Below are 14,969 nucleotides of genomic sequence, written 5' to 3' on the forward strand. Positions count from 1 at the left end.
GAACAAACAAATATGAGAAAATTGTCTCAAAGAACTTGTGTTCTCTAAGATGGGAGAAAATAATTTAGACTACAAAAACAATCAGAATTAAAAATAAAATCATTTCCCCGACAACGACGCCAAATTTTGATAGGCTAAAGTCATATCACCTAATCAAAAGAATTACCTATGTCCTCTAACTAAAGTAGATAGGGAAGTAGGGTCGAACCACAGGGAAACAAGTCAATTTATTCCTAATTAAATATTATAATATAAACTATTAAGTTATCAAAATTGTTGTAATGAAAGTGGAATTAAATTATGAAGATTAAGGATAAAAAAAATTCAATAATAAAGAATCCTAGGGTCACAGGTTCACCAATAATTAATATTTTGGGATAAAATATGACAATCAACAATCAACATTGCATAAATAACATGATCAACATGCTCTAGCAATTTACTAATCAACATAGATCTAACAGGCTCACGCAATTTACTAGATCTAATTTCCTGTTGAAAATAACCTTTAATATCAAATTAACATCTGCTCGATTCATATCATAATTGTAAAGAAATAAAACAATCCAATAAGAAATTATCATGTAATTCAATAATCAACAATAACAAGTTATCCCTTCATATTAAATATTGATCCCCCAAGAACACTGGAATTAAACTACTCACACATAATTAAATCTAAACAAATAAAAGCACATGAAGAAGACAAGATTAAGATTAAAGAAGAAATTAAACAATAAGAGAGCAGAAGAAATACCGAAAGAAAAAAAGTATGGAATTGCACTCAAGAGAAGAACTTGAGTTTTACAATAATCTCCAACTAAAAAGCTCTCTAAGAGTTTGAGTATGAGAAAAGAATTAATAAAATAGCGTAGTTAAGAAAGAATTACAAAAGTCTATTAAAAATAAGCTCGACAAGTTAGCAAAATCAAACTCCTAAACCGACTGCAAACACACGCACTAGATCGGGCGAAGGGCAACCCGATCGGGCTCGCCTTTTTCATCAGATGCTTGTTTTTGGGCAGGCGCCCGATCGAGCCTATGGCTGCCCGATTAGGCCCGACTATAGTTTGGCTAACCTTGAGCTTCACTTCAACATTTACTTGGGCTCCAAAATCAAGGCCCAACACTTCTTGGTACATTGCTCGGACCAATTCCACGAACCAAGCCCTTAGTCACCGATATGATCGATCTTTGGCTACGAACAACGATCATTTATGTGCTACGGCTCCAAAATCTCGTAATGGCTGGAAAATCATAGGAAATACCGATAAATCTGGGAAATTCCTACAAACAAATGTCAACTCCACAAAACACTTGAAACCACACATTAGTACCAAAAATAGCTCCGAAGAGCTCAAATAGGCATGTAAATAACCGTGGGACGGGAGATAAAATAGCATATAAAACATGAGTATCACAGGTTCAATCTCTTTTAGGTTGGATTGTATCTTCATCCCCGAATATCCAGTCATGGTTCTAGACCACTATGGAGTTAGAAATCTCATGGATCGAGAAGGGGTGTAACCTTCACACTGTGAATGGTTTACAAGTTTCTAAAACTTGTTGGCGATTCTTTTGCTCTAGCTTTCTTCTCTTTGGACGCCACCATGCTTAAGTGTATGATCACAGTGGGGATCAAGTGTGGGATGCTTGAAATATTCCCTACAGGTTACAATTTTGACCCAACTTGTTTGAATTAGAGAAAATGGATATGTCATGACCCGACCTGAAACCAACCTTAGACCCGAGTTAACTTGGGTATTTGAGACATGAACCCGAACACGATCTGACATGGAGATGACCTGACCTAAATCTAACCCGTAAATTATTAACTTGAAACAAACTGAACCTAACCTGAACAGATTGACCCAAGCTTGTTTTAACTTGTCAAAACCTAAACTTAACCCAACTTGTTACTAACCTGATCCGAATTCAACCTGACCTGTACCTAACCCGACCTGAATTCAACTCGACTTTTATTGGCCCGACCCAAATTCAAGCCGACCTGTTCATGACCTATCTCAAACTCAACCTGACCTGTTATCAACCTAACCCAATTTCAAATCACCTCATAAAAATAAAAGACCACCTTATTGATATATAGTTATATAGTTACGCACTCCCTTCTAATTAATTTCTGCTAAGGAGAATATGATGTTCGTCGTGCAAATAAATAAATAATATAAGATAATATTATATGAATTTAATGACAATTTGTGTCAATTGTATTCTTGAGCCAACGATTTACTATGAGAAATTCAATAATCAATACTAACTACTCCTTACACAAATTATAGTTGTTTGCTCATTTCTAAGTGTTTAGAATATGTCTATCTAAACCGATCATGATTACCCGACATGTTTAAACTCGAGAAATTGATGACCCGAGCAGAATATGACCCAACCTAAGACCAACTCAAGTCCCGAGTCAACCCAGTTTTCGAGACCCAACCCGACCTGAATATAACCCGCAAATTATTGACTTGAGCGAAACCCAAGCCTAACCTGAGAATGCCTTTAACCCGTTACAACCTGATGAAACCCAAATTTAACCTAACCTATTGTAAATGCGACCCTTATAGAACCCAACCTATTATTAACCCTACTTAAATCGGACCCAAACTTTATAGGATGCATGACCCAATGTAACCCGACTGACATTGACCCAACCTAAACCCGACCCACAAAGATAATCATATTAACCCAAACTAACCCGATCTGAGTTGATCTGACGTACATTGACCAGACTCAAACCTGACCCAAATATCCAAATTGACAGCTCTACAATAGCGTATTAGCGGTCTACTGCTATTTCTTATAAGCTTCATCTTTCTCCTTCTCAACTTTATGACGTCTCCATCTTTTTTCGTACTTTCTGTCCTTTCATCATTCCATTTCGTTTGTCGACTAAAATCGATCTCTTTTGTTATTCGAATTTGATGCTATGTTCGATGAATTCTGGATTTTCACTAAAACTTTTCGTAGTCTCGATCTTTCTTAGCTCTTTCTCTGGTAAGTTATCATTCATCTTGAAATTCTAATTTGATTTTGAATTTCGTCTTTGTTATCGGTCTAGTTTAATTTTGGTTGAAGAACTGAATTTATCCAGGGATTGCACTTTTTATTTTATTGGGATTGGATTTGTGATTGTATAAACCCTAAGATTGAATTAACAAAGATTTTGTGTTAATCTAGTGTGATTCTAAGATATTTTGCTCGAATTTGGGATATTTGAATTTCTTGAATTGTTTTCTTTGATGATTTTAACCTAAACTTCAATTAGTTTTTTGGGTAGCTGAATTTCTGGTGCTTCGAAGACATTTACTTCTAATAGCTTGTTGCTTGAACATATATAATTCAACATGTCCATGAAAATCAAGATTGAAAGGTTAAGATGAGTAATCAATGGGATGTGCATAGATGCATTATGAATAGAGTATTTAGTCAAGAAATGATTGGGTTTTGTTTTCATTCGTCGTAATCGTCGATCTTTTTGTTGACTCTTGAAAGTGTTGGCGGAGGAAAAAAATTGCTGCCATTAGATGAAAGGGTGACCATATATGATTGAATAATATGTAGTTCAGTTTTGAATGAGGAATATAAGGCTTGTAAGTTATGCATAGACTGAGTTTTGGGATGGACATCTGACCTATATGCGTATTTTGAGGCCATAGAGAGGTTGCAGGAATAGGATATATGAGCTATTATTGGATTCTTTCTGTAAATCGCTTTATAAACTTGGTGTTAGAGCAGGTCATTATGTACTAGTTTGAGTATCATATGGTATGTTTAGCTTTATGATATAAACTACGAGTTTGGATACAATATGATATGTTTAATGTAATCATATAGAGTTTTGTACAATTTGATAGTTTACTTTAATGATGTAGATTAAGTAAAGAGGAAAAGTTTTGTTTTGCAAGATAGGTATTGTACTGTACTAGAAGCCTGAACAAGGGGTGTTGATAAAGCTCATATGCTTTCTAAAATGAGCATCACAGATATTTATGTTATTTAAAATGAAGATACACTTTTATTACAAAATCAGAGTGAGTAGAAGAGTATCCTTTATTGCCAAATCTCTGTTCATAGAATTCTTGTAAATTTCTACAAGTATTTTTTTTGTAAGATGTCATTGGGGGTCATTTCAATGGGTATTTTAAATGTATCAACTTTTCACAATCATTACTAATAGATCATCATAGATGTACATTCATGTGTTTTGCATTGACAAATTCAAAAGTCTAAATGGTGCAACTATTTTGAAGTGGAGAAAGTACATAGTAAATTGTTAATTTTTGTTGCTCATACTTTGTGTTAATTCTCCTTGCACCAGGATCAATTTTTCTAAGCAGTAAGTAAATAACCAAGTTAATTTTATAGTATGTCTTGCATGATTGCGTACTTCATAATCCCGTATATTGATACAACTATTTGAATTAGTGCAACTCTCTACATTTTTTTTGGTTTAAGATGACTCTTGAACTTGTTATTACATAGAATCTGTTTACCTTCATTGTCATCTAATGGTCTTTCCACCGGGATTGTGACCAGATTGAACTCTGTTACTTCCTTAATGGTTCGATTGTAAAACAAATAATCAACTATCTGTGTGCAACAGTAGCTGACAAAGGGTGATCTCTGTATATCAATTTTAAGAAGATAAACCCGGTAAAGTGTCAGTGCATCATGTTTGACAAGAACATAATTTCAATATAGCCACAGCAAAAGGATCTGCCAAGTTTAGTTGTTGGTCATTTAAGATATATCTTCATCTTGTAAGATATACACATATTTCCCTCAGCTGTTAAACCGCTCTCTCAGCAGTTAAACCACTACCAGATATCTCAAAATGAGATCATGTTTCTTCCCAATCTTTGGCATGTATTCTATCTTTTCAAATCATCAAACTATCTTATTACATTTTTAACTTTACATCTTAATCCTTTCCTCTTCACCTCTCCTTAACTAGGAAGTGTAACAAACCAAAAATTTTACAAGGCTGTTGGCCAATCATTATTATTTTCTTTTTTTTATCAATGTCTCCGTCTTTTCCGTATTTCCTTGACTAATTTCAGCCCAAATTGAATTGGTCTCTTTTTCCATATTAGTAACACTTCTTTGCTCAGTAGTCTGATATAGATCTATACCATGAATGATGTAGGATTTTTCTATAACCTTATTATCTTTCTCGATTTCTTTCCATCAGTACTTGGTAATTTCTAAATATTAAACACCTTCAGTATGTTTGTTCTCGTTATCAGCGATTCATCATCACTTCATCCTCTCACAAGTTTAATACAGTGCTGTATGATGTAACAAAGTTTGTACATTTAACTTAAGTCTGAAAGACAAGCTATAATTATTCATATGAAATTTAGTGAGATATGTTAATAATCACACAGCTATTTTTAAGGCTTATTTTTTTTAATCACCACAGCTACTTTACAACAAATAATTATAGATTTGTGACTTCTGCACACAAATTAACCCCCCCCCCCCCCTAATAAAATGTAGGTATTCAAAATATTTCTCGCACAAACCAGTTTTTTTATAGGCTTACCAAATGTTCTTCATTAAAGAAATATAGCTCATTTTGGTGAATAAGGAATAGGAATCAAGAGAGACAAAGTAAACAAAAGGCAACTAGGAGGAAAAAATTTTAGAAAAGAAAACATGATTGAAATTTTTTATCGCATAATCTCGATAAGTCCTAGTGTTACTTGCTTATTACAATTTTTCTTAAACATTCAAGGCTTAGCGCCATTAAGAATCTTTATTTCCCAAACTCTCCCCTTAAGTAATAAGCTTAACCCAATACTTTTATGTAAATATCAAAAGTAATTTAGGGGTCGTTTGGTTGGATCTTTTGCCATCTATTTTTTTTGTTTGGTGGAGCTTTATAAGTATGGAATTTCATAGCCTAAGGGTTATAACTCTACCCCATACCTATGGAATCTCATACCCACCTCTCCCCTAAGATTCACAACTCATTCTATTAATGAAATATATAATTCATTCCAACATTAAAACCAAACAATCTCATATTAGTATGGGTTTTAGAATCCATACCTCTCTAGTATGAGATTCCATACCAATCCATCCCAATTTAATGAACCAAATACCCCCTCGTGTCTACCAAATGTGTGGAAATGTTCAAGAAGACATACAGTAACTCTCATGGTGTGTCACCATATGTAAGTTAAAAGACAACAGACTTGTGACCTTTTCTGTCTTTTTGTTTTTTCACAGTTTAGAGCCAAGTTTTAATTTAATAGGCTTCCAATCATCATTTATACTAGTTTCTCAGCTCACACTTTTATTGTTAAACTCTATATGTGGCACACTGTTTTTTTTATTTTTATTTTTAATATTTATTTTTTTATTTTAATATTTATTTATTTTAATATTTATTTATTTTTTATTTTATTTTATTTTTTATTTTTTATTTATTTTTTATATGTGATTTTGGTATGAGCTGCTTTGAAATATATTTAAAGGTCTTCTGCAATGCCATAACTTGTCCTGCCTTATTTCTGAATTGAATGCTGTAATGTCCTTTTCCAGCACATTTATCAGTTGCAGCAGTCACTCTCCAATCAATTCAAATATACAGAACTCATGACTGGTTAAAGACACCGACAATATATTTTCATTGCAATGGAGAGAATAAGATTGTTCTTCCTGATGTAAAGAAGGCCAATACTATATATACTTTCAAAGGAGAAGAATCATGGCAGGTTATATTCTTGTCATAGTCTCTCTTACGTTTTTCATACATGTTCATTGATTCATATATTTTATCAACTAACCAATCTTGTACTGTTCACTCAATCAAGCTGATATGTGACATTGCCTTATGGTTATCTCTTCTTTTCTTCTTCCATATAATGCTTTTTCTGACATGTAATTTGGACCATATCATTTGATATAAAGGATCCGTAATGTTGTAACCACTGCTGTCAAATTTCAAACCAAAACCGTTTAACTACTAGAAACCAACCGACCTAAATGAGAATTGAATCGATTAAAAACCGATTTTTTAAAACCGAAAACCAACACGAACCGTATTTAAGTAAACCCGAAACGACTGATCCGAATAATGTCAAACCGTATAAGAACCAAAACCCTTAACAAAACAAACCAGTTCTAAAACCGAATTGAAAACAAACCGAACCAATAAAGAATCGGGTTCTAACCCGTAACCGTTTCCAACCCGAAACCATTTGAACCGAGGTAAGAGCTGTTTACACTAAACTGTTAACAAACTGTAACCCGTTTGCACCGAACCGTTTATAAATTGAACCACTTACAACCGAAGTGTCTATAAATCAAATTGTAATTTCGATGTCACAACAACTCATCAAATCATGATTATCACATATCAATTAGATGATTAAATAAGAAGTAGCTAATAACCTGATAGTAAAACAATAATAATTCATTAATACACTAAACATTATAATCTACTTCGTAGTAAACTAGTAAGAGCAGTATGACTAAACTTGAAAATAACATGATATGTATTTATAAAATCGATGAGAATTTGTATATAATATAATGCCTAAATATGAAGTGATGAAGTCTCGGCTTGATATGAAACTTGTTAACCAGCAAAAGGTTAGCAAGTACTATCAAATTTCAAACAAAAATCGTTTGACTGCCCGAATCCAAACGACCCGATAAAAAACCGAATTTTAAAATAAAAAACCGTTCCAAACCATAATTTAGTAAACGCGAAATGGATTAATGTTAAACTGTATAAAATAGTCTGAACTTTAAAATAAGACAACCGTTCATGCTATTTCATAATAAGAAAAGTGCAGACAATTTTAAGAGCTATTTCTTGAGACAGTAATCACAGTAAGTATAATCCAAATCCAAACCCAAAAATAATAATTATTTTATCTCATCATTAAACTTGATCACTTAATGTAGTACTGCAATTGTCTTTGCTGCTGACTTTTTCTTTGTTATAGGCTTATAACCTCTTAATGCCCAAAAGCGTCTTTTACATGCTGTAGGGAATAATGACATTGAAATAATTTTGTTAGTCCATTATAACATGTAATGATTATTTTTTTATTTCCCTGTGGTTCTCCTAAATTGTACAGTTCTCAAAGTTTTGATTCCTGTACTTTTTGTCTGCTATAGAAAGAACATCAGAAAGATTAAGTTATACTTAAAATATCATTTTTGGAATTTTTATAAAAGTAATAGAAAAGGAGTTTTGAATCACATGAACCTGTACATTGTTGTCCTGATATGATCCCGAAGAATTCCTTTCTTGTTCATATAATGTGGCTATCTTGTCCTTGTTTAATGTCTGTTTTGCACTCTTGACTATCAATCATAAGACTGGCTTGAGCTGTTTTGTTATGTTCTGAATAATTGTTATTTTTGTTTTGTAGCCCTTGACAGAATTTTCAAGTAAGAAGTGCAAGAGATGTGGGTTCTTTGAAAAGGACTTAATTTTTCCTGATGATAAATTTGATGAACGGGAGTTTTGTCCTTCGGACTTTACAGCTGATGATGGAAGATATACTCTTGTTAAAGAAGGAGAATTAAATGTGACTTTCAGTTGTTCCACATGTGTAGATATGGGTAAAGGTAATTTTTTTTTCTAAGTACTGTCTTAAGATAATTCAATGTAGTGCCTGTAAGTAGACTATAATATAAACTAGGAAATTTCATGACCTCATTACAGAGTATTAATATTGTAGTATATCATAATACAATGGTAGCCTTGCCGACAATGGACGCATATCCAACTGGGAACATTTTAAATAAGTCTTCAAGAGAAGAATCATTTTAAAAATGTAAAAGAAATTATTGTTACCTGTGAATTGTAAATCTGATGAGTCACTCAGTGAATTGACGTAATAGGTAGTCTAGTTCATGGTTGAATATTCCTATAACATTTTATGGTGCACATTTATTGTATCATTATGCGCAAGTTACTGAAAAGTTTAGTTTGCAGTGTAATTTCCTCAATTTCTATTAAATTTCACATAATAATTTGGATTAATTTTACGCTTCTTGATTTCTTCAGGTAAAATGCATTTATTTTGGCCATCTTTAAAATTTGATTATGAGAATGATTTCATCTTATTATGCAATGAATGGAACTTTTTTTTTGGGTGTTAGAAGATTCAAATGATTCATTGTGTTCCTTGTCTAAGTTTGTTTGTCATCTCTTCTGTTTGTAGATAATGCTGCCTCTGGTTCAGATACTAAAGGCAACGGACTAAGTGTTGGTATAGTTATACTTATCAGTTCTGCTGTTACTATCATTGTCATAGTGGCCTTCATCGGAGGTTATAAGTATTGGCAGAAGAAGAAGAGGCAAAATGAGCAAGCACGTTTCCTGAAACTTTTTGAGGATCATGATGATATCGAAGATGAATTAGGTCTTAGGGATGTTATATGATAGATACCATAGTATACCAGTGTACCGCACCTGAATTACCTGTATAGATCAAAACTATATTGTTGTGATTTCAACCTCAGACATATATTGTGTGTTTGATGTTTGGCAGTTTTAGCTATACTCCCCCTTTTCAAACAACCATTACCCATACTGAGGTTTAAGTACCAGATTCTGTAGACTGCTTAGACACCTTCCCATTTGTCGCAAAATTTGTTTGGGTTTTGGAAGTTCTCAGGCCATCAATATAATTGTGGGGGAACTGTACATATGCGGTTCAGGCCATGAGGTCCAGGACCCTCGGAGAGTCGAAGTGGTCTGATTCCAAATATAATTTATTTTGTTCTTTAAGAACAAATAATTTGGGAATTTAGGATCAAAAGAATGGGACGAAGACATATGAAAGGAAAAAGGTAATATTACAAAGTTACAATTAGATTTTTACTGTTGACCGACCCGAAGTATCAATCTGGAAAAAGTAAATTAAATTGAAAATACTTGAATACTTGATGCCACTACCTAATCATCTCCTTTTATCCTTGCTCCCAAACATCAGGGCGACATAAAAGAGAAATCTAAAAAAGAAACCCCAAGCAATAGTGATGCACATGCAACTCAGTCTACTCAAATCTGTAATACCCTGTTGCCGGAGTATGTCTTCACCTGTAGTAACACAGCTAGTGCTTGTAAGGTTCCTCCCCAACACATTACCCATACTCGTCAACAACCTTGTTTTGAGAATATCTGGAACAGCCTGAAGAGGGGTGTTATCAAACATCTGAATCCCTCTGACGAAGCACTTTGTAGGGTCACTGAACTCGTTCTGAAGGACACCTTCGTATGGGTATTTAACTAGCGAGATGTAATGAAACCATAGCCAGTAAGAAGGGATACGGTCACGTGATATGAATAAGCCGCTGAAAAGGAGGAAGTAGGCAAGTATAGCCACAACGACAGTGAAGCCAAGCATGACATGGGTCACCACCCCAGAGAGGAAGGTAACAAAGGAATGACCTGCCCAGAAAGATGCCAAAATGAAGGCAAAGTAGTACAGGAAGCCCTGGAGACCACCTGCAAGGCCTACTGGCCAGAAGGTAATGGCTGCAAAAGTAAGAGAAAGCACAATTAGGGATGGAATTGAAATGAGAGCGTGGCTGAGGACATAGGAAGACCGACGATATGCATTGTAGGCTGTCTCTCGCATGAAAATGTATCTCTCCTGCAGGAAAACTGGGATTGCCTCAGCGCAGGTGTAGAATGTTGTTGACATGGCGAAAGCAAAGAAGCCAAGTCTTCTTGAGCACCCTTTGGGGATTGGTCAAGATGCAAGAAAATGGTAGCCAAGATTGAACCTGTCACCACAATTGCACCTAAACGGATGCCAAATAACTCAGGCATTCTCCTTGAGTTTAACATTGACCTTCTCCCGATAACATATACTTCAAGCCAGAAAGGATTTGCGTACTTTGGAACTGAGGTTGGTTGGAGTCATCATTAGCTGCGCCTGAAACCAGTTTTCCTTTCGATATGCTAGCACTAATTGCACCATTAAGAGACATCTTAGGCTGTCGATGAGAAGGGAGGTTATTATTCCTCCTCTGCTGCTGCCAGGATTTGTTGAAGTCAACCATTGCTTGGGTCCATCAGATGATTCCTCGAGTTCTTGTATGTGGTCCAAGGCGAATTCAGTCCTATTTTCGCCCTCTGGGATAGGGCACCCAAACTCTGAGTAGAACAAAGGTAGCTCTGACGAGGTACCAGTGAAAACGGTTTGTCCACGGGAGAGAAAGATGAGCCTATCCAAAAGGTTGAGAATACGAGAACTTGGCTGATGAATTGTCATAACAACTATGCTTCCACTCTGAGCGATCCTTTGGAGAACTTTTACCACCATAAAGGCACTGGTAGAGTCAAGCCCTGAGGTTGGCTCGTCCAGGAACAATATGATGGGATCATGGATGATATCGATACCTATCGAAACCCTCCTCCTTTCCCCTCCAGAAACTCCTCGGTGGCCTTCATCTCCAATGACAGTATTAGCAGCACCCCTTAGGCCTAGTTGGTCTATAAGCACTTCCACTCTAGCCTTCTTTTTTCGACTTTGAAAGAGATCTAGGAAGTCTAAATTCAGCTGAAAAATATCAGGGTCTCTTCTACTGTCAACATTGGAAAGAGAAGGTCATCTTGCATAACATATGCCGAGATCACTTTCAATAGCTTGGACTCTAACACCTCATCATTCAACCGAACCGACCCCTTTATACTCTCCTTTGATATCCTATTAGCTAACGCATCAATCAACGTTGATTTACCTGACCCACTTGCCCCTAACACCGCCATGATCTCCCCCTCTCTTGCCTCTCCAGAAATGTCATTCAACAGCACCTTATAGTCTAACCCGTTTAACTTTTTGCTAACCTTCACACTATACGTAAGATTGTGAAATGAAAGCACAAAAGGGTATGGTAATCGTAGGCTTAAAAGCTGCATCAGCAAGCTCTACAACATGATGCGGAGGCTTATCTTCGCCACCAGAATCATCTTTGTAAACCCACTTAAGGAGCTCACCAAGGGTCCGGCGATATGCTAGGCTTAATACTCTGAGAATACTCTTTTGTGATTGTTAATGGAATCCTTCAGATTCACATATGGAATCCTAGGGACCTCGCTTTCATCATTGCCATTTCTTATAGGAGACATGACAAAAACTTCCTTAGCTTATCCTACTGTGTTTGTGTGTGTTTTGGGTGCTCAGTTCATCGAAAAGTGTAGAAATCGAAGGCTATATAGACTCGGTCTTTCGAAAGCGAAGTGGATTGTGGGTTATAAAATGTTTTATGCCTGAAAGAAAGGACTACATAATACGGAAGTTTTTATATATTAGGGGGTTATTAATTTCAGGATTGTGTGTTGAAAGTATGGGTTGTTGTTTTTTAGTTGTTTGGTGGAGCAAATTAAGAACTAACTTATGATGTATTATATCTCATCTAAACTTGAATTAGTAGGTAGAAGGCGTTGCAGCTGATTTGAGTAGAGTTATATTTTAAAAATAAGAAAGCAAGTATACATGGAATAGATTTATCTTCTGGTGAAGTTCACGGGTAATGAATGTTATCAATTGCATGAATACTTCATTCGTTAAACAAAAATTTTCTTATTTTATGCATGCAACTAGCCAGTATTGCTGCTGTTTTCAAGTTGTTCATGTGATCGTACAAGCATTTTTTTTTTAACACAAATAATAATTTTTGTTTTACTATGTTCTTTAGCAGTTGTTTTGGATCATAAGAACCAAGGATAGTTACTTGGAGTACTCACTGTGTTCGTCATTGTGCATAGTTATTTGTCCGTTTAAATGACAAAGCGCTTGCTATATGCTATACATTTAAAAAGTGTTTCGAAATAAGTTCATGTGCCACGTGATACTCTCTTTCCTTCATGAGTAATCATTCCATTTCATTGTACTTCCTACGAAATGAAGTAGTCTGTGTAAGCTGAAGTTTGAATTCTTAATCTCAAGGTTTAAGGTTAGAGCCTTATAAGGGTCTGTTCTCATAGACTAAACGCATCTAAACTGAACTAAACTAAACTAAACTAAACTGAACTGAAATGAATATTTTATAAGAGAAGAAAATTAGGAGCTGAACTCAACTCAACTCAACTGAGCTGAGTTGAGCTGAACTGAAAATAAACATATGAGAACATGCCCTAAATATGTCATATTATATGTCTTTCACTGCAAACAATATTTACACATGGCAGTATAATAAACAAAAATTAATAATTGCAAGAGTAAAGACATGTTCTCATACGTTTATTTTTATTTTAGTTCAGTTCAGTTCAGCTCAGCTCTGCTCAGTTCAGTTCAGCTTCGCTCCTAATTTTCTTCTCTAATAAAATATTCGTTTCAGTTCAGTTCAGCTCAGTTCAGTTTAGTCTAGTTCAGTTCAGTTCAGTTTAGCTGAGTTCAATATATGAGAACATGCCCTATGTCATGAATTTCATATACCACTCCCTCCCTTTTTAAATACTAGCTCCAAATTTCATTTCCGACTGTTTTTAAATACTTGTGCTATTTCATATTTAAAAAACATTTAAAATATTTAATTTAATTCTCTCACCTACTGGACCTAACATAAATCATATTTTATTAATTTATGTTTCTCTCCTCCAACTTTCACAACTACTTTTGCTTTTTATAATTTTTTTATTCAACCTACCCTACTACCTCCATGTTTTATTATTTTTTCCAATTTCTCCCAAAACTCTCGCATTGAGAAATGAAGTAAAAAATTTTAAAAACGGAGGGACTATTATTGTTGGAAAATTTGCCAATTACTACTGCAAGTTAATACTACTTTGTAAATTACTACCGCAAAAAATTTTAAGATGTTGCGATTACTACCAAACCCCCATTAAACCCAACTATGACGTCATTATATCACTTTAACCCATGGTTAAAGCCCTTAACCATGACGTCATTATATCCCTAACCCATTTTCTTTTTTTTTTTTTGGGGGGGGGGGGCTGGTTAAAGCCTTTAACCATGGTCAAACACGGGTTAAAGGGATATAATGACGTCATAGTTGAGTTTAATGGGGGTTTGGTAGTAATCGCAACATCTTAAAATTTTTTGCAGTATTAATTCACACCTTTTTAAATTTGCGATAGTAATTTATAAGTGATATTAACTTGCGGTAGGGCAAATTATCCATTATTGTTAAATACTTGTAAAAATTTAGGGTGTCGCCCATGCCTACAAACTTGTTAACCGTAATCGTGGATATCAATGTTTTAACTAATTTCTGTGGTTCATACATAAATTTAATTTACTTAACATGATTGTTGATATGAAATTTTATTAAATAGAAATGGGAGTTAAAGATTTGAAACTTTCTATAACAAACTTTTCCTTCATTCGCTCGATATGCCGTCATATCTAATGTGAGTACAATGGAAGTATCTTGTGAAATTGTCATTTTTAATGCAGCAATTTTTGTGGGGTTGTTTGGCAATTGGCTTTTTGTCTAACTTTTGGCTTTTGGCTTTTAAGTTTGGTTAAACAACCAAAAAATTATGTTTGGTAGTTGGCTTTTTTGTTGGCTTTTAAGCTAGCTTTTCCGCCAAAATCTAATAAGAGTAGCTTTTTATTGGCTTTTGGCTTGTTAGCCCACTTAGCACTAATAAACAGCTAACAATCATTAATAATTTTACCAAACACTTTTGAAAACAGCCAACTTAACTCAATAACTTAAAAAGCCAACCTATACAGCTAATACTTCCAATTAGTCAAACAAGCCAAGCAAACAACCAACAACCAACAGCCAACCGCCGATTACCAAACAATGCCTTTGTCAATTGTGATGAACATTATTGTACATTTCCTAATCACAAGTTAGATCCAATTGTCAATTCCTATATTTTCTCAAATTGTTTTTAAAACAAAATGTCAAATCTAGCATACTAAGAACTTTACTGTTGAAACTATTTTTTATACTAGTACTTGTTTTCATTTTATTTATTTACGTATAGAAATAGA

General features: G+C 34.6%; 1 protein-coding gene and 1 pseudogene across 1 annotated transcript; one reads left to right on the forward strand and one right to left on the reverse strand.

Annotated features, from left to right (window-relative positions):
* The first annotated feature begins 2,828 nt into the window (after positions 1–2,828).
* On the forward strand, positions 2,829–9,583 carry LOC110694930. Its single transcript, XM_021872126.1, has 4 exons — positions 2,829–3,015; positions 6,571–6,743; positions 8,415–8,613; positions 9,213–9,583. Exons 1-4 carry the CDS (start codon positions 2,943–2,945, stop codon positions 9,431–9,433), a joined length of 666 nt encoding a protein of 221 aa, XP_021727818.1. The 5' UTR covers positions 2,829–2,942; the 3' UTR covers positions 9,434–9,583.
* A 247-nt stretch (positions 9,584–9,830) lies between these two features.
* LOC110694929 lies at positions 9,831–12,308 on the reverse strand (annotated as a pseudogene).
* Between the last annotated feature and the right edge of the window lie 2,661 nt (positions 12,309–14,969).

This window comes from Chenopodium quinoa, unplaced genomic scaffold, assembly GCF_001683475.1.
Source record: "Chenopodium quinoa cultivar QQ74 unplaced genomic scaffold, ASM168347v1, whole genome shotgun sequence".
Classification (NCBI taxonomy): Eukaryota; Viridiplantae; Streptophyta; class Magnoliopsida; order Caryophyllales; family Amaranthaceae; genus Chenopodium; species Chenopodium quinoa.